At 36.4% G+C, this 23,985-nt stretch overlaps 1 protein-coding gene across 3 annotated transcripts; it reads right to left on the bottom strand.

Moving 5' to 3' along the window:
* Window positions 1-10,384: 10,384 nt before the first annotated feature.
* Window positions 10,385-19,502, bottom strand: LOC115979735 (disease resistance protein RPS6-like). Of its 3 annotated transcripts, XM_031101799.1 has the most exons (7): window positions 19,268-19,502; window positions 18,373-19,167; window positions 17,344-18,256; window positions 15,933-16,019; window positions 12,509-12,590; window positions 12,236-12,305; window positions 10,385-10,994 (listed from the first exon to the last, which is right to left on the bottom strand). In XM_031101799.1, exons 1-3 carry the CDS (start codon window positions 19,487-19,489, stop codon window positions 17,525-17,527), a joined length of 1,749 nt encoding a protein of 582 aa, XP_030957659.1. In that variant the 5' UTR covers window positions 19,490-19,502; the 3' UTR covers window positions 10,385-10,994; window positions 12,236-12,305; window positions 12,509-12,590; window positions 15,933-16,019; window positions 17,344-17,524. The 3 variants fall into 3 exon arrangements, with proteins under 3 accessions (XP_030957659.1, XP_030957661.1, XP_030957658.1); XM_031101801.1 differs by lacking the exon at window positions 12,509-12,590; XM_031101798.1 differs by lacking the exons at window positions 12,236-12,305; window positions 12,509-12,590.
* Between the last annotated feature and the right edge of the window lie 4,483 nt (window positions 19,503-23,985).

The following is a 23,985-nucleotide window of genomic DNA, read 5'->3' as shown; positions in this document are numbered from 1 at the left end:
ACAACAAATCTTTGCCTTGCCACAAATCTAAATAGATAGTAATTTTATGGCCCACGCATCCTAGCAGAGGCAGGGATGGCAGAGAGAGAAGCGGTCAGTTTTGAGAGAGAATAAAAGGGTAGGACCTTTTGGTGAGAAGAGATAGAATGTGAGTAATTTTGGAAAGTAAAGAATAAATTGATGTGGCTGGCATTAAATTTTAGAACATTAATTACATAGGCAAGTGGTTTCTTTCTCACCGTTAGATCTTGTTACAATCTAGGGTTAATAAAAAGAGTAACTCTTGTGAAGTTACATCAGGTGTAACTTAAACTCATCTCATATATAAATATGAGTTGGGTTTACGTTACACTTGGTGTAACTATAAGCAATGTTATATCACTCAATATTTTTTAATTAGATACGAATATTGACAAATCCACCGTTAGATTACATTATTTTCGTATATTCTTAATGTTTGCAAAATTTCGAAGTGATCAAAGATTAATAGTCATATCATTAATCAATTGTTAAAATTCAAATTTTTGTAATTTAAAATAATGCATAAAAGATGAGTTTATAGATCAAATGGTAAATAGCATTCAATTGATATGAAAATTTGCATGCATGTTAAGAACATATAAAACATGTAATTCAATGGTTGGATTTTCAAAATATTAATTCAATAACAAGTTATTGGGTGGTGTAACATTGCTTAGACTTACAATATATATATATATATATATGTATATATATCATATAAAAGTAAGACATCTCGTATCCAGCTTGCTAACAAGTGGGGCCATTGTGGCTACAGAGGTTCTTGCTTATTCTTGTCGAGTGAGGCACGCCAAAAGTTTTGGTTTTCTACGCAATAATGGGTCTGCAAGGCACTAATTGTACGTTCAAGTGTTCAACATGAAATTGCAACCGAGAATTACATGATTCAGTTTTAGGCTTACAGAATAAGAATTGGTATTATCAAACTCTTTACCCCAACTTGAACTCTCATAAAAAGCCCCGTGAGTATATATAGAAAAACCACTAAAACTATATAATTCCATGCGACACACATAAGGGACACCTCATTCTTAAAATCAAGCCATTTTTTCTTCTTTTTTTTGGTAGGGTATGAACAAATCAAGCCACTTTAATTAACACACCAACATGAAATGAAACCCAAAAAAGAAAAAAAGGTGTATATATATACACTCTGCAGATAACATAAAGAAACCCAAAAAAAAAAGCTACTAGTAATAGGGCAGTCCCCAGGTCGGGTCAAGTGGAGTTTGTGCACAACCTAGACTCGACCTGAATAATTCGAGTGGATGAAAACGTAACCCAAAATCGACCTGGAAGATCTAATCAGATCTGCTAGTTTGGGTCTCATCGGTTTCAAGTTGTATCGAGTCGGTCTCGGGTTTTATCACCGGGGCCAATATTTGGCCTCTTCCGTTGAGATCCAACCGATATTTGGCTGGATCTGTCAAGATCTGGCCTAGATTTCGTTGGATAACGATGAGATGTCGCTAGATCTCGAAGGATCTAGACTAAACTGCGACAGATCTTAACAAGAACTTGCCAGATCCGGTCTAAAATGGTTGAAAAATCACCGAAAATAATAAATCTTATGAGGGGTCGATTTCACAGGTTTTGTGAAAGGAAACCTGCAACCGACCTGCTGGTGTCAAGTTTAGAGAGATCTAGACCCACGTCTGACCGTCGGAGTCATCGTATCGGGTGGCGACGAGTGGGGTATGAGCGGGTTGGCCAAGTTGGGTGGGCCACTTGGACACCCCTAACTAGTAAAGACCCTTCTTTTAAAATAAAATTATAAAAAACCCCGAATTCATTCAAAAACTAAGCAGCAACAAAAAATCCATGACAAAGCTAGTTAGAGTACAATTTGATTAAATCTGAACTAAATACATCAACCTATAGGAGGGGCATCAAAAATAACAAAGTCCATAACTTAATTTGTTCCTATTTTAGCAAGAGCGTCCACACACTTGTTTGCTTCTTTGAAGCAATGACCAATCGTCTTATTGGGAATCAGAAGCCAGGGTCATGCAATCATCAATGAGAGAAATCAAACTTATTCATCTCTAATAATGATGGAAAAAAAAAGTAATGAATTTCTAATTACTTTTAAAGGAAAAAGGCTTTGACATGATCTGATCAGTCTACATGTCTCTTGAGTCTTGACCATGCATCATCAATCAAATGTTTAAATTTCTAATTTCTATAATATAAAATTATGCATAAAAAATAAGTTTATGAATTGAATAGTAAATAACATGAAAATTGATGTGTATTAAGAATATAAAAAACATGTAATTTAATGATTAGATTTGTCAAATATGTAGCCTCGTTAATTTTTTTTAGTGGGAGTGACTTTTTTTAAAAAAAAATTCTTTATTTTTATCAAGAAGGCCGCTTTTTTTTTTTTTTTTTTTTTTTTTTTATTGGCTCTTACTTGAACCAACTATTGAAATTACTTTTTTCCTATTGTGGGTGCAAGTGCATGCGACAAGTAGTTTCCTCATGGAAAGTACACCTCGGCCAAGAGTGGACCGGGTGGAGGGTGAAAATGGAGTTGCCACTTGGTTTAGATCCTGAAACCAAATTGGGCCATTTGGGCCACTTACTTACATGCATAGGTCTACATACCAAATTATGGGTCCAGAGTTTGGATATGACTTGAAAAGGTGTTAGGAATCCAAGACCACCCAGCTTGTGGGCTGGCCTCCATTACGTGTTAGGCCATATTTAATTAAAGAGTTGATTAAGAGAGCCCTAAGCATTAACCTAAACATGCATTATGCACTTAAATAAAAAAAGACACAATATGTTAAAGATCACATCACAACTCATAAGGAAACAAATTAAACATATCAAACAGATTATATTAAACATGGAAAATAAATAAACACAAATAATTAAAGGGATAAAACCCTTTTTCGTCCCTACATTTTCACACGATTCTCACTTTGGTCCCTAACTTTTTTTTCACTGCTTTTAGTCCCTATTCTGAAAAACGCGTCTCATTTTAGTCCCTGACGTTACATCAGAGACGGAAATTCCACAGCTGGTAAACGGAAAAAATTAAAAATATTAAAATAATGCACCCTGTGTCCACATGGCTTTCCATGTCAGCCTCTAAATTAAAAAAAAAAATTTAATTTTTTAATTTTAACTAAATAAAAAAATTAAAAACAGAAATAAAAACCAAACCCAACAAGAACAACAAATTTCAAACCCAGAAAATTTAAAACCCAGCAAGAACAAGATCAACAAAACACAAACCCAGCAAATTTAAAACCCAAAAAATTAAATTCAAACCCATATTTCGAAAATCTGGATTTGATTTTTGTGTTTGATGTTTTGTGTAAATTTTAACTAAATGAAAAAAAGGAAAAAATTGAAATAAAAATAAAAACCCAGAAAAGTAAGAAAATTCAAAACCCCAGAAAATTCAAAACCCAGGAGGAGAAGGAGAACAAGAACAAACCTAGAAAACCATCAGTGCAAAAAGAACAGATCTAAGTTTACCACTATTACTCAATTTCGAATTCTCACAACAAATTTATCTTTTTATCATAAGAAGGTGGCCCCATTTTTCCTAGTTTTCAATGAGTGCAACTTCATATCACTACTTAGTACAAACCAAAAAGCTAAAAAGTAAAAATTAACGATCAAATTATAGATTTCCCCTCTCTTCCTATGAATTCCCAGCAACCAAACACAAACTTAACTAAAATATATATATAATCAAACCCCAAATAAAAAAAGCAAATAACAACCTGCCCAGATGTACAATCCCAAACCCTCACTGTCTCGTCTTTACTCCCCGTATAAAGCGAATTCGAATCTGACAGCAACGCGATCCCACTCACAACCTGTTCATCAAAATCCAAAATAAAACCCCAAAAACAAAAACCCCAAAAAACAATCAAAATCACATAAACCTTTGAAATGCACAACCTTTAGATGACCCTCGAGCTGTGCCACCATCGAAAAACTATCACTGATGCTCCAAGAATGCAAGTATCGGCACTTTTCGCCATAACCACAGTTCCCTTGGATCCAAAAATTACAAACCTTGGAAACCTTCTCGGTGGGCTTATTGTTATGCGTAAGAGTTCTATTACCACCACCGCCGCCGTGTGCTCGGCCCCAAGTGTTGGAGTAATTGGGCCTGGAGAAGCGTGGGCCGGAGATGGAAGAGGAGGAAGAAGAGTAATCATTGGAGAAGCCACCGCCACTGCCGTGCTTGGAGGAGCCATTGTGTGGCGGAGGTAGTTCTCTGTGAAGATCCCACCTATCCAAAGCCTCCATGTTGATCTGTGCCACGCCGATCTAAGGTCCAAAAGCCAATATTGAAAGAGAGGAGAAGCTTTCAAGGTGAGAGGAAGAGAGGAGAGAGCGTGGGAGAAAAAGAGAAGCTTTGAAAGTGAGAGGAAGAGAGAGAGTGAGACTAAAAAATAATTTTCTGGGTTTGTTCTTGTTCTCCTTCTAGGTTTTGAATTTTTTGGGTTTTTGAATTTTCTTACTTTTTTGGGTTTTTTTTTTTTTTTTTTCAATTTTTTCCTTTTTTTCATTTAGTTAAAATTTACAAAATAATTTTTTGTTTTTAAAAAATGACGTGGCATTTGCGGGTATTATTTTAATATTTTTAATTTTTTCCGTTTGCCAGATGTGCAATTTCCGTCTCTGATGTAACGTCAGGGACTAAAACGAGACGTATTTTTCAGGATAGGGACTAAAAGCAGTGAAAAAAAAAAAGTTAAGGACCAAAGTGAGAATCATGTGAAAATGTAAGGACGAAAAAGGGTTTTATCCCATAATTAAACTAAACAGAGTAAAACAGATCCAAAAAAAAAAAAAAAAACATGTAAAAAATAATTAATTAATAAAAAAAAAAAGATTTTGCCAAAATCTGGGTTTGGGGTGCATACGCATACTTAACCATGCATACGCATGTTCGAAAATATGCACATGCATACTCTAGTATGCATACGCATCTGTGGATGCCTCCACAAAAGGGGGGGGGGGGGAAAGCTGGTTTAGAGCTTTTCTCCTATTTCTTTTGGTTAATCACACATTAAGTCATTGGCGACGTGACTCTTTGTGTGCTTGTGATTCTAGGATTAGGATAAGGTGTGTGTTTGTGAGAAGAAAAGAAAATGAAAAAACAAAAATAAATAAATAAATAAAAACAAACAAACATTACCTATCATGGACCAAGTGTTACCCATTGAGCCAACATACACCACTCATTTCACCTTTCATTTCCCGACAAATCTCACTTTATCGGTACCTACTCGACTCTTAATTAATTGCTGTCTGATTATGAAAAAAAATGCAACATAAAGGTTTGAAATATTTCATGGGTTTTACTGAGGGCATATATTAGTAAACCTTTTAAGAAATTTTTTATAAAAAAAATAATAATAATAATTGAAAAGGTGATTTAACACTTTTGAAAATTTTTTCAATTTCTCATAAATTTTAAATGGATAATTAATGTATGTCCCAGTCATACGTTAACTGAAAAATAAGATTTTAATTAAATTTTATTTCTAAAGGTAACATTATAAGTGTACTTTGAATTAGAATAGTTCATCTCAAACTCCCCTTCAATCATAATCAATATTTGGCATCTCTATTAAGAATCATTTCACAATTTTTTAGGTTATATATATATATATATATATATATATATATATATATATTTTTTTTTTTTTTATTTATCTTTTAAACATAGTGATTGTGGGAGGAAACTTAGTCTCCAACCCCAATCAGGTATTGTCCTCTTCCGAATTAGTGGCATGGGGCACAGGCCTTCACCTTTCCTTAGGCCAAGTGCTTATAAAGCAAGAGTGGGAGGCGTCTGTCCCCAATATAGGATTGAGTAAAACCTTAAGGATTAGGCCTACACCCCATGCCGCTAATTCTGAAGAGGACAATACCTGATTGGGGTTCGAGACTAAGTTTCCTCCCACAAAAAGACGCCTTTTGGGGTTTAAAGGGAAACGCCCACCTTCCCCCTGCTAGTTTATTAGACTTGCTCAGGAGTGCATAGTGCATGCGATGCGCAGCAGTTTTTGAGACTTGCTCTATGATCACACACACTATAGTCCACCCTTCCTTAGGCCAAGTGCTTATAAGGCAAGGGTGGGAGGCGTCTTTCCCCGATGTGGGATTGAGCAAAACCTTGAGGATTAGGCCTGCGCCCTATGCCGCTAATTCCGAAGATAACAATACCTAATTGGGATTCGAGACTAAGTTTCCTCCCACAAAAAGGCGCCTTTTAGGGTTTAAGGGGAAACTCACCTTCCCCTTGCTAGTTTATTAGACTTGCTCAGGAGTGCATAGTGCATGCGATGTGCAGTAGTTTTTGAGACTTGCTCTATGATCACACACATTATGGTACACCCTTCCTTAGGCCAAGTGCTTATAAGGCAAAGGTGGGAGGCGTCTCTCCCCGATGTGGGATTAAGCAAAACCTTAAGGATCAAGCCTGTGCCCCGTGCCGCTAATTCCGAAGAGGACAATACCTGATTGGGGTTTGAGACTAAGTTTCCTCTCACAAAAAGGCGCCTTTTGGGGTTTAAGGGGAAACCCCCACCTTCCCCCTGCTAGTTTATTAGACTTGCTCAGGAGTGCATAGTGCATACGATGTGCAGTAGTTTTTGAGACTTGCTCTATGATCACACACACACTATGGTACACCCTTCCTTAGGCCAAGTGCTTATAAGGCAAGGGTGGGAGGCATCTCTCCCCGATGTGGGATTGAACAAAACCTTGAGGATTAGGCCTACGCCCCGTGACGCTAATTCCGAAGAGGACAATACCTGATTGGGGTTCGAGACTAAGTTTCCTCCCACAATGATAATGGAAAAAAAATCGAGGGATAGAATCATGAAAGGAGGGGGAAGTTTTTAGTTTTACACCATGTTTGTTTACTACAGATGATGAACAAGTGAAAGAATGAAAAATATATACAAATTTCTTTTGGTTGGTTGAGATAAAGAATAAGATGATATAAAATGTAATTTGTCTAAATTTACTATTATGTCTTTATTAGATAATAACTCCTTTTTTTTTAGTAGTATATAAGAATCAAGAAGTAAAATCTTCCATTGTTATATAAGAAAAATCAATTAAATTGAAAATGATTACATCTTATAACCGTGAACAAATCACATTTATTATTTTATTTTATTCTTATTTATCCATCCATTTTATAAATAAGAAAAAATATGAGTAATTAATTCACTTATTCAACAACAACAACAACAACAACAACAACAACAAAAAATCACTTAATTTTAACTTATTTCTCATTTTATTCATTTAATATCACAAAAAATTAATAATGTAAATCTAAAAATGTTATGCACTTTTGTCTTAGTTCAAAATGTGTATTATGCACTTTTCTGAGACTTCAACTAGTCGATCAAGAACCGAGAGAAACAGAAAGGTTAGGAAATAATCCACTAACATTTTGACCAATCAAGCTGGAATCAATCATTAGTCAAGACTCCCAATAATTCACTGCTTTTTAGTGATAACTAGAGGAAAACCCTTTATCCTAGCAAAGCTAAACATAAGTTGCCACAGTGCAAATGTTTTGCAATTAAATTTCATCCCAAGCTAAGCCATTCTAATTTAGGAGACCCGTAATGCCCGTTTACTCTTTCATCAAGCTCAATATCGGAAAAGGATTGATCATTCTCTTCACCTACAGGAACCACACCAGTATATACAAGTTAGTGTAATGGCTTGTACTTTGTGGCTTTGCTCCTCTGTCTTGAACCACCCCCCCTCACCCCCTCCCTCCTCTACAACCATACCGTTTTATCTTATAAATCTTAAATTTCACAAACAGTTCAAAACCATAGCAAAGCCTCACTAGATGCTTCTGCTTTATTATATTTATAATTTCATATTAGATATATTTGCATATATATCATTTGACAAAATATATATATATATATATATATATTTATATTTATATATATATATATATTTATATTTATATATTTATAATCTACAATTCTATTCATATAGAAAAAACTAAGAAACAGGTGGACAATCTGCCATACAACCAAACCTTAAGGGCAGAGGCAGATTGTTGGAGCTAAAACAAAAGGAAACATCAGAAGATAGAGCTAACTTAGCAGCAGTATGTGCTGGGATATTATAGTCTTCTAACCCACAAGAAAGAGCAGCTAACAAAGGAAGGGATCAGACCCTGGATGTTATCAATGATATGCATAATGGACCAATCTGCAGAAGAGGGTGTAGACGAGAGCACATCAAAACAAAGCTTCGCATCTCCTACAATGATGATGTTAGTCCAGGTCTCAAAGACAGCTAATTGAGCAGCCCAAAGGATAGCTGTGGCTTCAGCTTGGATAGGTGAGCACAAGGAGATAGATTTTGCCCGAACTTTGATGATTACTCCATCATGGTTGTGAGCCATGGCAGCTATGGAAGCTTTGAGACCAGAATGTGCGGTGTCATCATTGATCTTAATGCAGTTGATGGGTTTTTTTTTGGGGGGGGGGGGGGGGGGGGGGGGGGGGGTTTGTGTCCAACTCAAAAGAGAGGGTGGAGGTGTGGTGTAGGTATTGGGGGCTGCTATCCTTGAAAACTCTGCAAGTCTGAACTGAATTTGCTGTGTTGCCGGTTGTATATCAGCTTTATCTCCACGAAAAAGAACTTGGTTATGTATATTCCACATTCCATCTAGCATAAAAGCCATGTTGAGGGAGACTCTCCATGATTCATTGTTTGGGCAAATGGATGCCGGAGGTCTGAGAACTAGCTTGATAATATCTTCAGAAGATCGGATATGGGCCTCATCTGCTCTGAAGCCTCAGCAAGCTGATTGCCATTAAGGCTCTTGCTACAGGAAAACTGAAGAAAATATGATAGGCCGATTCAGGATCATCACCACAATGAACACAGGAGGAATCTGCTACATCAAACCTTTTCATCAGATTTTCTCTAGTAGGGAGGACATTTACCACGATTCTCCAAAGGAACATTTTCAAATGCTCAGGAGCATTGAGATTACGAATCATTTTCCATGGGTTGGATTGGGGGGTTAAGGAAGTATTGGTTAGTGATAGAGTGATAGGCAGATTTAACAGTGAACACTCTCTTGGAATTTGGGACCCAAATGTGTTTATCTTCTCTGTGCCTCATGGGGAGAGGAATGCATAGAATGGCAGGGACATCAGCTAGGTCAAAGAGCTCTTTGATCATGGGTTCCTTCCAAGCATGTCTCTCATATTTGATAAGCTGATAAGCCATAATGGGGAGCTGGGTGAAGGATTGTACTCTCGGCCTGGGCTTGAAGTTTTGAATCCATGGGACCCACAGGTCCATCCATATGTGAACAGAGGCTCCATCACCTATGAGATAGCAAGCACCCTTGATGACAATTTTCTTGTTTTTTCCAATCGCCTTCCAAATAGGAGAGGCCATTTTAGATGGATTTTTATGCAGCCAATCAGATTTGACTTTGTACTTGGATCAAAGAATCTGCATGCATAAGCGGTCTCTTTTAGAGGCAATCATCCATGCGAGCTTAGCAAGTATAGCATTGTTGAAATCCTTCGCTTTTCTGCACCCTAAACCACCATTTCTAATGGGTTGACACAATTTATCCCATGCTTTCCAAGCTAGGAACTTCCCATATTTCTCCTTAGGCTTCCACCAAAATCTTCATGAGCTAATAGGTCTTTTTTAAAAATTTTATGGTAAGTCATGTCCTGATAATCCTTCCCTGAACTGAATCAAAATCTGACTCAGTGTTGTAAAAACACCATTATATTGAGAACTACATAAAATACACAAATAACTTAACCCAGAAAATGATGCCACTCAACTTGGGTACAGAATCAAAGGTAATTAGCATATTAAAGGATCCTTTAATTAAGATCATGTCTAGCCTATTGAACTACAAGAAATAGGAGAGAAGAGCATATTGCATAGCTAGTCCAAAAGAAGAAGATTTATTTTCAAATAGAAGCAGATACAGCTAGTCAACTACATGTTAAGTGTAAACTTGCTTTAATGCATGATTACAAATAGATCAGAGACAGGGCTCCTCCACCTTCCATATCACTGACATGCTAACATGATTACAAATGTCTTGGCAAAAAACAATAATTAAAGCCTTGTAACAAGAACATTGAAAAGGGAATTATTAAGGATGGAAAAAATTGGGACCTGAGAAAGGGCACCCCCTTCCACAAAGCCTAAATTAGGGCAGGACAAGAAAACATATTAGAGAAAATAACGTCTCTTTTCTACAATTTTGCAAATATTTGATCTGATACTTAGAACAGAACAAAACATAATTATCAAATTAAATCAAACACAGAAATGGAAAATGCACTTCAATTTATCATACATATAAACCACCTCTATCAGCACACTAAAGAAAGAAAGAAAATAGGTAGTTAAACTCCAAAGAGCACTCCTTAAAGGGCGATCATGTCCCCTTTAGACAAATACAATTTCTTCCAGACTTAATGTCCATACTTTTTCAATCATCAAATTCCAAGCTGCCTAAAACAAAGATCCTCGCAGCAATGACAAAGTTAATTTCGCATGGGAAGAAAACCTACCTTACAGCCTACAATACCTGCCAATTCATTTTCTGCTCAAAAATTATCTCACTGCAAAGAAGCAAAAATCTAAGATAGCCTAGCTCAGTTAAATCTCCAATAGAAGATGTGCAGTGATCATCTATAATGAAGTTTGAAATCTCAATTTCCTTTCCCACCTGAAACACAATAAGAATGCCACTAGCTGCTCTTGCAATCATCCTTGTCAGCATCTTCATAACCAAAAAATAACACAAAAGAAGGGTTATAGGATCCCCTTTACTTTAACATCCATAATGCTGAAAAAAGCCCCTTGGAAATCTGTTTACAGGATCTTCAAATGTCACAGTGAAGATACAAGCTAAAGTACATTTTGACCGACCAAATCTGAAACAAATACAAAGAAATTTGCAAAATGTCATTCCCCTACGCATAAATAAATAATAATAAAAAATAAAAACAAAAGAGGACATCCAGACTCCAAACCCAAAACATGTATGTATCTCAAGATTCACTGCATCACTAATTAAAAAATAAAAATATCACTGCATCACTCTTCCCAAGAAACACATATTATTGGCTACCATGTGATTGCTATTTCCTGATTTTGATCTGACACATGGAAAGCATTGAATTTTTAATCTAGTTCAAGTCATGGGCTTCCAAATCTTTCAAAATTATGTGATTGATGTTTCCTGTTTTCAGATCTGTTCAATGCCATCACTAAATGTCATCCTTTGTTGAGAAGCACAAATTCTCAGATGACTTCCTAACTTTTATATTGCCCTCCAAGCTTCCAATGTATTTTACATTTTTCTGCCCCGCTTGATCTTTTGAAAATGTTGCTTGTCTTTATGCTGGAAACAATGACTAATAAAAAAAAGCAGTACATTTGCTTCTTTATTGTTTGTTATAGTTGAGCTTACAAATATACTATTTCTCATCAAGAATCTGTCTTTTTTAGGGTGATAAAATAGGATGGTTGATACATATAGCATAAACAGATGTGTATGAGACAGAGAACTTAATATAACCCTCCAAATGAATTTTATCATTTACAATCATACATATAATACTAAGATAAACAATAGTAAATATTTTCTGGTATGTAATTCAGATTCCCGATACATGTGCTAAATTGAAAAGTTTTAAATTTCTCCAAAATCAAATCAATAAGTAAAATATAAATATTGAATGGAAAGAAGATGAAGAATCACCAACAGCACAAATTTTTTTTCTATTTTCTTTTGTTATCATCTTTTAATGGATCAAGCCAAAAAAATTGTCCAATAGACCTTTAAAAAAAAAAAAAAAAAAAAACTTACTCCAAGTCCTCAGCATGCAAAGATAATAATGACTTTTACATTGAATATTGAAAGCAAAGAGTGAGAAGATCATATAAATGCCTATAAATGAAAATATCGGGCAGCAGGTTAGCATAAGGAAAGGGAATATACTTCAAAACTGGGGAAAACAAATTTTTATGCTAAAAAAATTGTAAGTTCTGAGACTGCAACATTTTAAGGGGGAAAAAAAAGGTCACAAGTTTCAAGGCAAACATCTTAACCAGAAATGTATTAAAAAGATGTTCAACTAGCAAAATACAGATTCATGTAAAGGTTTCTCACTAGATAGAAGTGTCATTGCCAACTTCTAGGAATGATGGTTCACCAGTGCCAAATCGCTAATATTATTAGCCTGAAAAGGAATAACTTGTGTGATTAAATTTATCATGTAAATACTAAATACAAGAACACATAATTCTTCAAGCAGATGATGGTATAGAATTATTGTGTTTCAAAAAGTTGTACTCCAGAAAGTACAACGAAGATAAAAACAAGTACTAGTCCACTTCACACACACAACTAAAGGAAAATCAGCATTGGAAAATGGCAATCTACCGTGCAAAAGTCTAGGCAGGTGATCATAGCATAGTCCGCCAAGCAAAATCATACCCATCTTTATCACAACCATCTGGTTCAACTGCATTTTAAGACAATTAAATCATAAACTATTCAAATAAATAAAAACCATTATTTTCCCCATCTGAAGGCAGTAAAATCTATTCCTGAGATTTTGAGTCACTCCTAGTTAAATGCTTAGTTCTGCCACATCCTACAGAGCTGACCACTTTGTAAAATTGTTTTAACTCTCAAACGACTTTGAAATTGTAAAAAATTTAACAGGGCGATAACTTTATGAGTAGACTATATAAACATAAAATTTCAGTTCAAGGATCCACTCCTGCTCTGACTTCTGACAGGGAAATAACTTTGAGTAGGCTTTATAAACATAAAATTTCAGCTCAAGGATCCACTCCTAATCCGACTTCTGAATTTTTCTTTTCGATTGGCAGTATTTATGTATTGACTTATTTATTTTCACAATACACAGTGCATTGAGTTTGAACTCAGTCTTCTAGCTGAAAATCAATGGCATCATGACCATTCCATCAATCAAACCTTAAATTCCATGCAACAGCAACATTCACTCAAGCTATCTATTTCAGAACTAATACCTTTGAGTCCCTTCAAAAAACGAAAACAAATATGCTCAACTAATTGAAACCAACAATTCTAATCGGTACAAGTAATCTCGACTATAACCAATGAGACGTTGATCTTTGCTACAAGTAATCCCTTTTGATTTTACTGGTTCACACACTAGATAAATTTAACGATTTTTTCTCTGATAATTTGAAAAATCTTTTACCATTACAAGAAAATTAATTCAACAACAAATCAAATGACCATCCATTCTTTCTTTCTTTCTTTCTTTCTTTTTGCATTTATGTCCATATAAATTGAATTGGCATCCCCTATCAAAAAAAAAAAATTGAATTGGTATCCCGTATGAATGAGCCCATTAATTTAGAAAAAGAGAATGGGAAGTGACAAACACCCACATAGATGCAAATCAAAGAATTCAAAAGAAGGAAACATACCCTGGCATTCAACAACGTAAAAGAAATCAAACGATGATGATGCAAAGGAAAAAAGTTTCAATGAAGTATTAGTACCTAGGCATATTTCTTTGAAATCTGATTAAGAGATTCTAAGTTTCTTTGATGGTGGATATGGATTGAAGATGGTTTCATCTTTTATCACTACATCACTCTTCCAAATAATCCCATATTACTGGCACTTCCTTTCCATCACAGAAAATAGTCTCTACACTAGTGTGAAAATTTTCAAGAGTAATTCATTTCGTTCCAACGTATATAATCTTTCCATGAAATGTAAAATAATATATACAAAAATCTCCCCAAACACAAATTAGAGCTATATAAACAAGAGCAAGGATTACAAACTATAAAATCATACATCTTACAATATGCATGAAACAAAAATTATATTCCAATTGAGACCCAAGCTACCATAAACATCAATGAAAACTCTTCTCAACCAGTGTCCCCCACTCCCCCCCAATAAAAAGGACATGCAACTTGGATAGCAAAATATGGGTCTAACAAATCTAGGAACCTACAAATTCCAAAAGCAAACCTCCAATAAAAATAGTTAACAATCTTTAAAAAAATTATTAGAATTCGTGTGGTGATAGACTCTAATTTGTGCTTAACAAATTGGGTTCCAAAAAGAGTAACAATTAACTTACCTAGAATTGAATGGCTCCCCAAAATCAACCTTACGCATCCTTAAGCCACCCCCACCCCCCTCTCCTAAACTCCAATATTCCACTATCATACTTCCCTCAACCACCAAATCAAATCTGAAACCAGTGCTAGGAAAGAATCTAAGAAATCAAGTGAGACAAAAACTCAACTTAAAATCAAGTAATTAAAGGCATCGGGGATTGATTTTTGATCTGGTTCTAGTCATTGGCTTCCAAATTTTGTATATGAAAGTTCAAAAACGTGTACAAAAACACCTTTGAACGTTTAGACACCTTTGAACGTTTAGACCCCCAAATTACAACTTAATCAATTCAAGCAATATGTCAAACAACTAGTGTGCGGAAACTTAACATATGCTATCATACGAAATTGATTAAATACTATCTAAGCCATAACAGATTAAAATCCACAGCAGATAAATAAAAGGCAAAGATAGAGAGGAAGGAAGATGCAAACACAAAGACAACACGCGATGTGTTATCGAAGAGGAAACCGAAGCCCTCGGCGAAAAACCTCTCCGCCGCCCTCCAAGCTGTAATCAATCCACTAGAAAATATAGTTGGGATACAAGGACAGCAATAGACCCTCCAAGCCTAATCTACCCAGTGCACCTAAGCCCTCCAAGCTTCTTGCTCCAACGAGGTTGCGCCGAACCTTTTTCTTTTCTAGCTTTCCGGATTCCGCTACTAGACCGTAGCATCAACCAATGTAGATTGGCTCCTTCCTAACTGCTTCCCAGAAATCCAAACAGCAGTCTCACAATGATGATGATGGTGAGAACCTGGTTTGGTATAATACCTCTCAAGGATTTAACAATGGAGAGGAAGAGAGTTGAGGAATTTGAAGAGTCTCTAAGGTATAGATTGTGTGTGAATCAATCTAGTTTTTCTTTAGGGTTTCTCTCTCAAAATTCTCTCTGGAAGCTCTCTTTCAATCGTGGGTAATAGGGGTATTTATATTGGAGTGGAGAGGAATGTGAAACGTCAGGTTTTTACAAAACAGGGGTGGCTCGCGGCTTGACCTCGCGGCTTGACTAAGTCGCGAGATCCAGTCGCGAGATAACCGTATGGCCAGTTGTCCTGTTTTGTCCTGTAGTGCTCCAGCTAGCATGACTGTTCATCTTCCAGCATGCTTGGCACGTGTGTGCTTCTGGCGGCTTGCAGCCGCAAGACACCCGCGAGTCCCAGTCGCGACTCTCTGTTTTCTTGCACACTCTTGAGCAAACTTCACTTTATCTCACTCTCTACCCTTACATCAATCCCACCTAAATACAGGGTTACTAAATGCTGAATTACAAGCAAATTTGGCACGGAATAAAGCCAATTAGATGGTTGAATAAATTCAACATTACAGTATAATTATGTGATTGGCCCTTCCTATTTTCAGTCTGTTCAATACTATAACTAAAATGTCATCCTTTGTTGACAACCGCATATTCTGGGATGACTTCCTGACTTCTGCATTGGAAGAACATACCCCAAGCATTGCCAATGTATTTAATGTTTTTGTTCTCTCCTCTGTTAAAAACATTGTTTGTCTTTATGCAGGAAACCATGAATAATAAAAACATATCAGTACATTCGCTTCTTTGTTTTTGTTACTTTTGAGCTTACTGAAAACTTCCGAATTTCTCAAAAATCAAATCAGCAAGAAGCAAAACATAAATATTGAATAGAGAGAAGAAGAATCACCAACTGCACAATTTTTGTTTCTTGTTATCTTCTTTGACTGGATCAAGCCAATAAAATTGTCCCTTAGACCTGAAAGAAGTCCTCCGCCTGCCAAGACAAAAAGACTTTTACATTAAAAGTCAAGAGTGAGAAGATCATATGAATGCCTATAGAAGAAAACATTGCAGAGCAGCTTAACATTAGAGAAAAGAATATAAATCAAAACAGAGAGGACAACAAAATTGTATACTAAACTTTCAGCTCAAGGATCCACTCCTACTCCGCCTTCTGAATTTTTCGTTTCAGTTGGTAGAATTCTTGTGTGTGCATATATCTATTGAACACTTCCCACTTTCTATAATGGTTCATTTTTTAGAAATTTAAAAAAATAAAAACCATTTTCTATGCTAGCATATTGAAGGTGGGCCGCTCAGCACTTGGCTAACTCAATTCTTTATTTTTAATAATTCGATGATCAAGAGGAACCTGGCTTTCCTAATTAAGGATAGCGTACTATATTACAAATCTATAAAGCTCTGGATAACCAAAAAAAGTTATTTGAACACAATGAGCATGTACATTTTATTAATTAATATGTATTTGAAAGAATTTATTTTTATAGGCTTATTTTACTTCAACTACATTCAAGACAATTAAAATCATAGACTATTCAAATATATGAGAACCATAATTTTCCCCTATTTGGAGGGAGCTAAATCTATTCCTGAGATTTTAAGTCACTCCTAGTGAAACACTTAGTTCTCCCAAATCCTGTATACCAGACCACTTTGTAAAATTGTTGAACCCTCAAATAACTTTGAAACTGTACCAAATTTAACAGCGCAATGATTTTATGAGTAGGCCATATAATCAATGGCACCATGACCATTCCATCAACCAAACTTTTACTTCCTAGCACATTCACTCAAGCTATCTATTTCAGAATTAATATCACTGAATACCCTCCCCCCACCCAACCCCCCCCCCCCCCCAAAAAAAAAAACCCCTAACTAATATGCTCAACTAATTAAAACCAATAATTCTAATTAGCACGAGTAATCTACTGACTATGGCTAAATAGATGTTGATCTTTGTGAGTCTAAAAAAGTATAGGCCTTTGGGCTTGTCCATTAACCAGAAAAAGTAAATGTTTTTCTCTTGGATAATTTTGAAAACTCTTTTAAAACAAGAAATTGAATCAAAAACAAATCAAATGACCATCGATTCTGCTTTTTCTTTGCATTAATGTCCTATCAAATTGAATTAGTGCCTGTATGAATGAGCTCGTTAATTTAGAGAGAGAATGGGAAGTGACAAAAAACCCCAAGGATGCAAATCAAACAAAGCAAAACAGGGAGACATACTCCAACAATGTAAAAGAAATCAAATGATGATGATGCAAGGGAAAACAGTTTCTATGAAGTAATAGTACCTGGGCATATTTCTTGGAAATTTGATTAGGGATTCTAAGTTTCTTTGATGGTGGATATGGATTGAATATGGAATCATCTTTTATAGAGGAGGTTGAGGTTCTTGTGATCTGAGTCGTTTGAAACCCCTATGATCCATATGTGAACCAGTAGAAGTGGAGAAAGGAGGTAGTAAAGGGGTGATCATAGTGTCGTCAGAGAGTCGTCATCAACATTTTCAGAGTCGTCATGGATGATAATGAAACTCCGAGGACGACAAATGCATTCCACATGTACCCCTAACCTTGAAATGAAAGGAGAAAATTTTCCTGTTGCACTCGACCAATGAGAGATTTTACATGAAACCTCAACATGATTCTGATCACCTTGAATCAAGTCTCCAAGTTCCTGCTGTAGTAGGCTATGAGGTACACCATAAAACCACAGATGATCATATGACAAATTTTGAAAGAGCATCATTTGCCTAAAAGGTCGCTTATGACCATTGGTGAAAATGTTGACAACACAAACAAAACTGATTTTATCTTCATGAAGAAAACTATCCAAAATATCATAAGCATAACTGTCCTTCAGCCGAACTAGATCAAAAGCAACACAAAGGGCAATCCCTGGAAATTCAGGACCAACCCAGAATGATATGGAACTTGCAATGCTTTGATGGTTGAACCACTTTGGAATTTTCTTTCCTGGTACTACAATTTGACATGTACATCTACCATCATTTTGATCATAATTCGGAAACCCATCTATAGGGTTAGAGAACTTAGCCTCAATTATGGAGAACTCGAAGGGGGAGATCCGAGAAGAGTAATTAATATGATGCCATAATTTGCGTTGTGACTGTAAATCCATTAATGTGTCGCCTTTCGCAGCTAAACATGTCATATTTTGTGGAAGCCCTAAAATTCTTCCAAACTGCAAGCAAATGCAATTAGGAAATTTGAGTAATAGAAGTTCAGCAAATTTGGTAAAGTATTTGTAAAGGTAACCAAAATTGTTTCTTTATAAATTTAAGACAGAGAGAGAGGTACCTGAACCAATAATTTGCTTAATGATTGTGAATTCAACGAGATGCAGTTTGATGCATCTACACATCTTATGCTTTCTGAAAGCGTTGGAATTTCCTGAAGGAACTTGGAATTCCTAATTACAAGCCAACATAATGCATTGCATTCGATAATGCTTTTTGGGATGTTAAAATCTTCCCTTCCTACTAATAAACATTTCAATGAGGGGGGGATGGAAAAAGTCAATTTTTTAAGAAAATCCAACCTCGGAAAACCATATTTTGAAAAGCTACCATAAGAATTGCATAGTTCTTGTCTACCAATCTCCACGCCCTTTTGAAATTGGACATTGCCATAAAGAATGAGCTTGCAAAGATGTCGCAAGTCATAGATGCAACTTGGAAGATTACACGAATAGAAATAGGAACCAAACTCCAATCGCTCAAGCCCAGTGAGATTTCCAAATGATGAAGGAAGCTCTCTAATGGCAGTTTCTGCTAAATTTAGAAACTCTAACCTTTCCATTTCTAGGGGAATATCGGGGAACTTCTCAACCCTTTTGCACTGATAAAGACTTAAATATTCAAGAGATCTCATCCTGAGACAGCTTGGAAGAATTTTAAGTTTAATGCAACCTGTGAGCTCCCACCATTTAAGCTTCTGAAGAAATCCAACATTGTCATGAACCTCAACTAATTCTCTACAGTCACGGAGATTTAATTTCTTTATGTTTGGGCTGGACATAGATAAGTCAGGTAATTTCTTAATACGTTGACAGGAACTGAAATTCATATATCTCAAATGTTCAAAATGCTTCCCCTGTAGGAAAAAAAAAAATTCAAAATTTAACTTCAACAAATGTTGAAATACAGTTTAATGATGTCCTAATTTGTAATTAAATAAATAAAAATGATTATACCTTGAAAAGCTCCTCCAATATAACCTGACTTTCTGGCAAGTTGAGTGCAACGAGCTTGCGAGGAAAAGAATTGGATGGTAAGGAAGATAAATGATACCTTGGCCAATCAAGCAACCTTAAACTATTGGGAAGATATTCAAGATCTCCGCAAATATCTACATTATTGACTATAAGGAACATGATCTTTTCCATCCTTTTAAGACATTTAGCTTCTATCTGCATCTTTGATGGTTCATGTGAGGATAACAGTATGCCCCGGATCTTATCCGACCCCTAATTGGATAAAACATTTAGTGAATCACACTATACAATAAAATTCACCAAAAATATAAAAACGGTTAAAATTTTATAATACTATACTAACACCACGGCGCCGCCACAAAGACCACGAGAGAGAGAAGGGAGAGACTCCAACGCCGATCCACACCAAAATCCACACGTCGTCTAGGACCCTCTGGCTTCTTATAGATCGAAGAGTGGGTTTGAGGTTTTGAGGGAATGAGAATCAGATAGGGAGATGTTTGTTGGTCTCGGGTTTTAGAGAGAAAAGTGAGATGAGAGATGAGAGGCCATCTTTGTGGTGGTGGCTCTACTCCGTTTAGATCGGTGAGATCGAAGAGAGAAGAGAGTGATTTTCAGTGAGGAGAGTTGATGGTTGAGGAGGCTTAGACTTAGGCTGATCGAAGATAGAGTCATGGAGGCTCGGCCATGGTTGGTGTTTGGTTTCTGGAGAAAGCTCGAGATCGTACTGACAGAGAGAAGGGAGAGCTCGGCGTGAAGGGTGAGAAGAAGAGGAGGAAAAAAACAATTAATTAATTAAACGGTGCACAGACGGTGTTAGTGACTAAGGACCAAATTGGTCACTTTTTAAAACCTGTTAATACTCCCAAACTTCAGGAATAGTTAGTAAAATTTACCCTTTACTATTTACCATTCATTACAAAGACGAGTTATTCTGATATATTTTATAATAAGGGCTCAGTTTAAGAAAAAATAATGTCATTTGTAAAGGAAAACCCTATATGAAGATCAGAGTAATCTTAGGGATAAAATTAACCATAATAAACCGAACTGAATCAATAACCAATAAAAAGTCATTTATGCTTTATTTATTGAATAATGCTACAATCATAAACTATTTTACAACATTTTTATAATTGATGTGTCTAACTTTTTATTGGTTTTCATCTAGACCCATCATTAACATCATTTTAGCTAAAGTCCAATTTAATCTCTAAGATTTTTTTTTTTCTCATGCAAGAGACAACAAGGAAATACAATGATTAAAATAAGGGAGGGGGATTTGTTGGCTTGATTTGGAGTCCATAGATTCAATTGTTATGAACTACGAACAAATCACCATACTTTAGAGTCGTTTGAAAATCCTTTTGGAGTCCATAGATTCAATTGTTATGAACTATATTCAAGACTGGCAGAGGCTTTCCACTCCAGTTTCATGCACCAGATCAAAAAAAATTTGCTGGCAGGGATACTTCTACACAAAATTGTTTAGTGGTTTTATCTTGTATTTTTTTTTTTTTTTTTAAATTACAATGCAAATAAGTTCCAGAGATTTCTCTGAAAGTAAGTGTTTTTTTTATTTAATAAATTTCTGAAAAATAAGGTCATGAATGATAGCAATAATATGTTGTGTGCCTTGCTCTGCTTCTTTCAAGTTCAATGTGAGCTCTAAATCAAAATAAAAAAGCTGCGGTGAGAGATCAAATGGAAGAGTGAAGACCAGATGTGAGGAAGTCATAACAAAGAGGGTAAAACCATTAAAAAAAATCTGCTGAAGTTAAACTACCTAGCCTTGAAATACAAGAAGGTTAGTAATGTTAACACGACGTTAGTTTAGAAGGAGAAATAAAAAGGCAGTGTCGCTTTTTATTAGTGGTATATGGAATGGTACACAATTTATGGTACAAAATATCTTGATTCTTATAATTGGTCAATATTGGAGGCTTTCTTCCATTGAGCAAGAGAGGGAGAGATTATAAAATGCTTATGGTGGACAAGTGACGTGGTTCACCATTTCATTAAGAGACTTTCACCTGTTTAAAATTGCTAAGTTAAAAAAAATTTTAAAATGGAAACTAATTACTGATTCAACAATTTTAAACAAATGAGAGATTTTTATACTTTTAGTGAAATGGTGGATAAGTAATGTGGTCTATCAGAGGACTGTATAATTTCTCCAAGAGCGGATATAGTGGCAAGAGCGGGCACTCAAAAAACCTGGTCCCAAAGTGGAAAGGACAACCAATTGCAAAATACAAAATTGTGGAATCATATACTTAAACACCCAAAAAAAAGGAGCAATACATGACTAATATATAGGCTTATAATAGCCGCACCATCTATCTTAACACGAAAGGTAATAACACAAAAGAAAATGTCTACCAAACTGGTTGGAAGGAAAAAACGATTGATAAAAAAAAAAAATCAATTGTTTAAAAAAAAAAAAAAAAACCTTCTCTCTTTTCTCCGTGTGTGTTAAAAATATTTAGTGTAAGGACACGATTCGTAACGAACCGTAACAGTGTTGGGTTCGCACGTAAAAAGGCCCAAACAATATCATTTGTAGAGCGTGGGTTTGAAAGGCTAGGCCTTGGTCGCTAAACGGTGGGTTTTACGTGATATCCATACATGGTTAAGTCGTCATCGCCCTAGGAGTCTTTCTCCTGGAGGCGGGCTGGGAGGCTCTGGTTTTTGGCCATTTTTTCCAGCCCCTACTATGAATTACTTACTTTCCCTTTTATACTAGCCCGTGCTTTTTTATCCTTCGTTCACGTGTAGGATCGACATTCCAAGACTGATACTTGTCCCATCAGCCCATACCCGGAGTGGTTGCGGATGGTTGAAAAAGCTGGAGTGTACGACTCTGTCAGGTGCAGAGTATTGAATGGTAGTAAGGGTAGCTTTCCCTAGTCGTTACACTTTCCAGCATATCCTTTTCTATTGGCACAGATATTTTAGATTTTTTCCCAAGTTGTTTCTATACCACTTTTGCCCTTTCTTCTTGTGAGATCTCGGACATGCCGAGGACTGAATCGTCCTCGACTGTGTCCCAAGGCTATTTCGTACTTGTATTACCGAGCCCAGGCCATTACCTTCCTCGGTTTGGGTCCTTGGACCCCAACGAGTAAATGGGCCTGGTCCACGAATCATTGGGCCCCACAATAGCCCCTCAAAACCCTGCTGTCCAACCTCTTGGTTGGAAAGGAGGATTTTGGTAATACCCAGCCCTTACCATAGCTCGTTTAACTCAGCCTTTTATTAATGTTGGCGTCTCCTCATATGCCCAGAAAACGTACCGGTCTACGAGACATTCCTCTGAATTCATTCACAACGCGTTCATGCCGTTTGGCTATCCAAAACGTGCCTTTAATAGTTTCCCTTTACGAGACCATTCGAATTTAATGGTTATTGATGGTGTGGGGAAGTGGAGCGGGCATATTCTCGTTTACAGATTTTCTTAGAGACCTGGACATATTAAATACCTTCCGTTTCGCCCCTCATATAAAAAGAAACAACAAGGGGTTATTTCTCCTGTACATGAATCCTTTTAATCCCCCTGAAATCTGAAACCCTTAGACTCCTCCAGAGTCTACTTTTACCCGCTGGTTATACTTTGATTCGTAATTCGTTCAAAATAGGTGCAAGTAATGAAGGAGCCATTCCCTTCTCAAAAATTCCATGTTCTTATGAAGCTAAAGGTGGCTCGGTCGGGGCAGGGATGGCAGAGGCTCAAGATACTTCTCACCCTCCTTTCAGCCAAAATCCGAAGCAGGGGCTCGTCGCGTTAGGCCTTTGGCGCGACTGAGCTGGGATCACCCATTATCAATACCAGCCACTCTCTTACGAGCATAGCTAACATGGCACCAGTGCGTTAGGAGTCAGGACTGACGCAGGGGCAAAATATCCCTGCTTCCTCCTCTCTTCCTTCACTGGTGTCTCTCTTTTTCTTTCTTTCTTCTTCTTTCCACCGCCAGATCCATCCTAGCGCTTTTCCTTCTTCCTCTTCTTATCCTCCTTCTTTCCTTTCATCTCCTCCCTCTTCTTCTCCTCCTTCTTTCTCTTCATCTCCTCCATCTTCTTCTAAAGAAGGTCCTCCTCTCAATATGGGCGCTACTGAGGCAGAGTTTGGAAGAACTTTGGAGGCCAGTTTAAGAAGACATTTGACCGTTTATTTGTTATATTGTTGTTGTTTTCCTTTTACCATTTTTGTAATCCACTTTCTGTATAGGCTTGTTTAAGCCCTTCTTTGTACGTTGTAATATCTCTTTATATTAATAAAAGTTGTTATTGCTTTATTTCACACACTCTATCTCTTCATTTCTGAAATGGTTATGCCGTGAATAGACATACTATCTTGCGAATTCTTTTTATTTTTACACTTTGACCGATGTCTAAGACCGAAATCCCAGCTAATAAAAAGATCTTACTCTGTGTTTATAAACACTATCCGACTTAATACTACTGAATCGAATTAGTGATACTTAGGGTTGAAACCCCTATTAAGAAGAAAAAGAAAGGAACATTATGTGAACTTATTAAGGCGGCCTGGCACAATACCGCCGACCTTAGAGCACAATACTTAGGGCCGACAACCCTTATCAAAGAAAAATGCGCTATTATGAACTTACGAGTGCTGCTCGGCACAATAATACAGACTTGAACTAAGGACAATTAGGGTCAAAATTCTTGCTAAGGAA

The sequence above is a fragment of the Quercus lobata genome, chromosome 3 (assembly GCF_001633185.2).
Source record: "Quercus lobata isolate SW786 chromosome 3, ValleyOak3.0 Primary Assembly, whole genome shotgun sequence".
Taxonomy (NCBI): domain Eukaryota; kingdom Viridiplantae; phylum Streptophyta; class Magnoliopsida; order Fagales; family Fagaceae; genus Quercus; species Quercus lobata.
This window is presented reverse-complemented; position numbering and strand designations above follow the sequence as displayed.

Excerpts from the sequence above, each read along its gene's own strand:
- LOC115979735 (XM_031101799.1), bottom strand. The coding sequence starts at position 19,489 with ATGCAGATAGAAGCTAAATGTCTTAAAAGGATGGAAAAGATCATGTTC. Across the intron at positions 19,168-19,267 it reads TATTGGAGGAGCTTTTCAAG|GGGAAGCATTTTGAACATTT; the intron begins GTATAATCATTT and ends TTTTTCCTACAG. Across the intron at positions 18,257-18,372 it reads TAAGCAAATTATTGGTTCAG|TTTGGAAGAATTTTAGGGCT; the intron begins GTACCTCTCTCT and ends ATTTGCTTGCAG.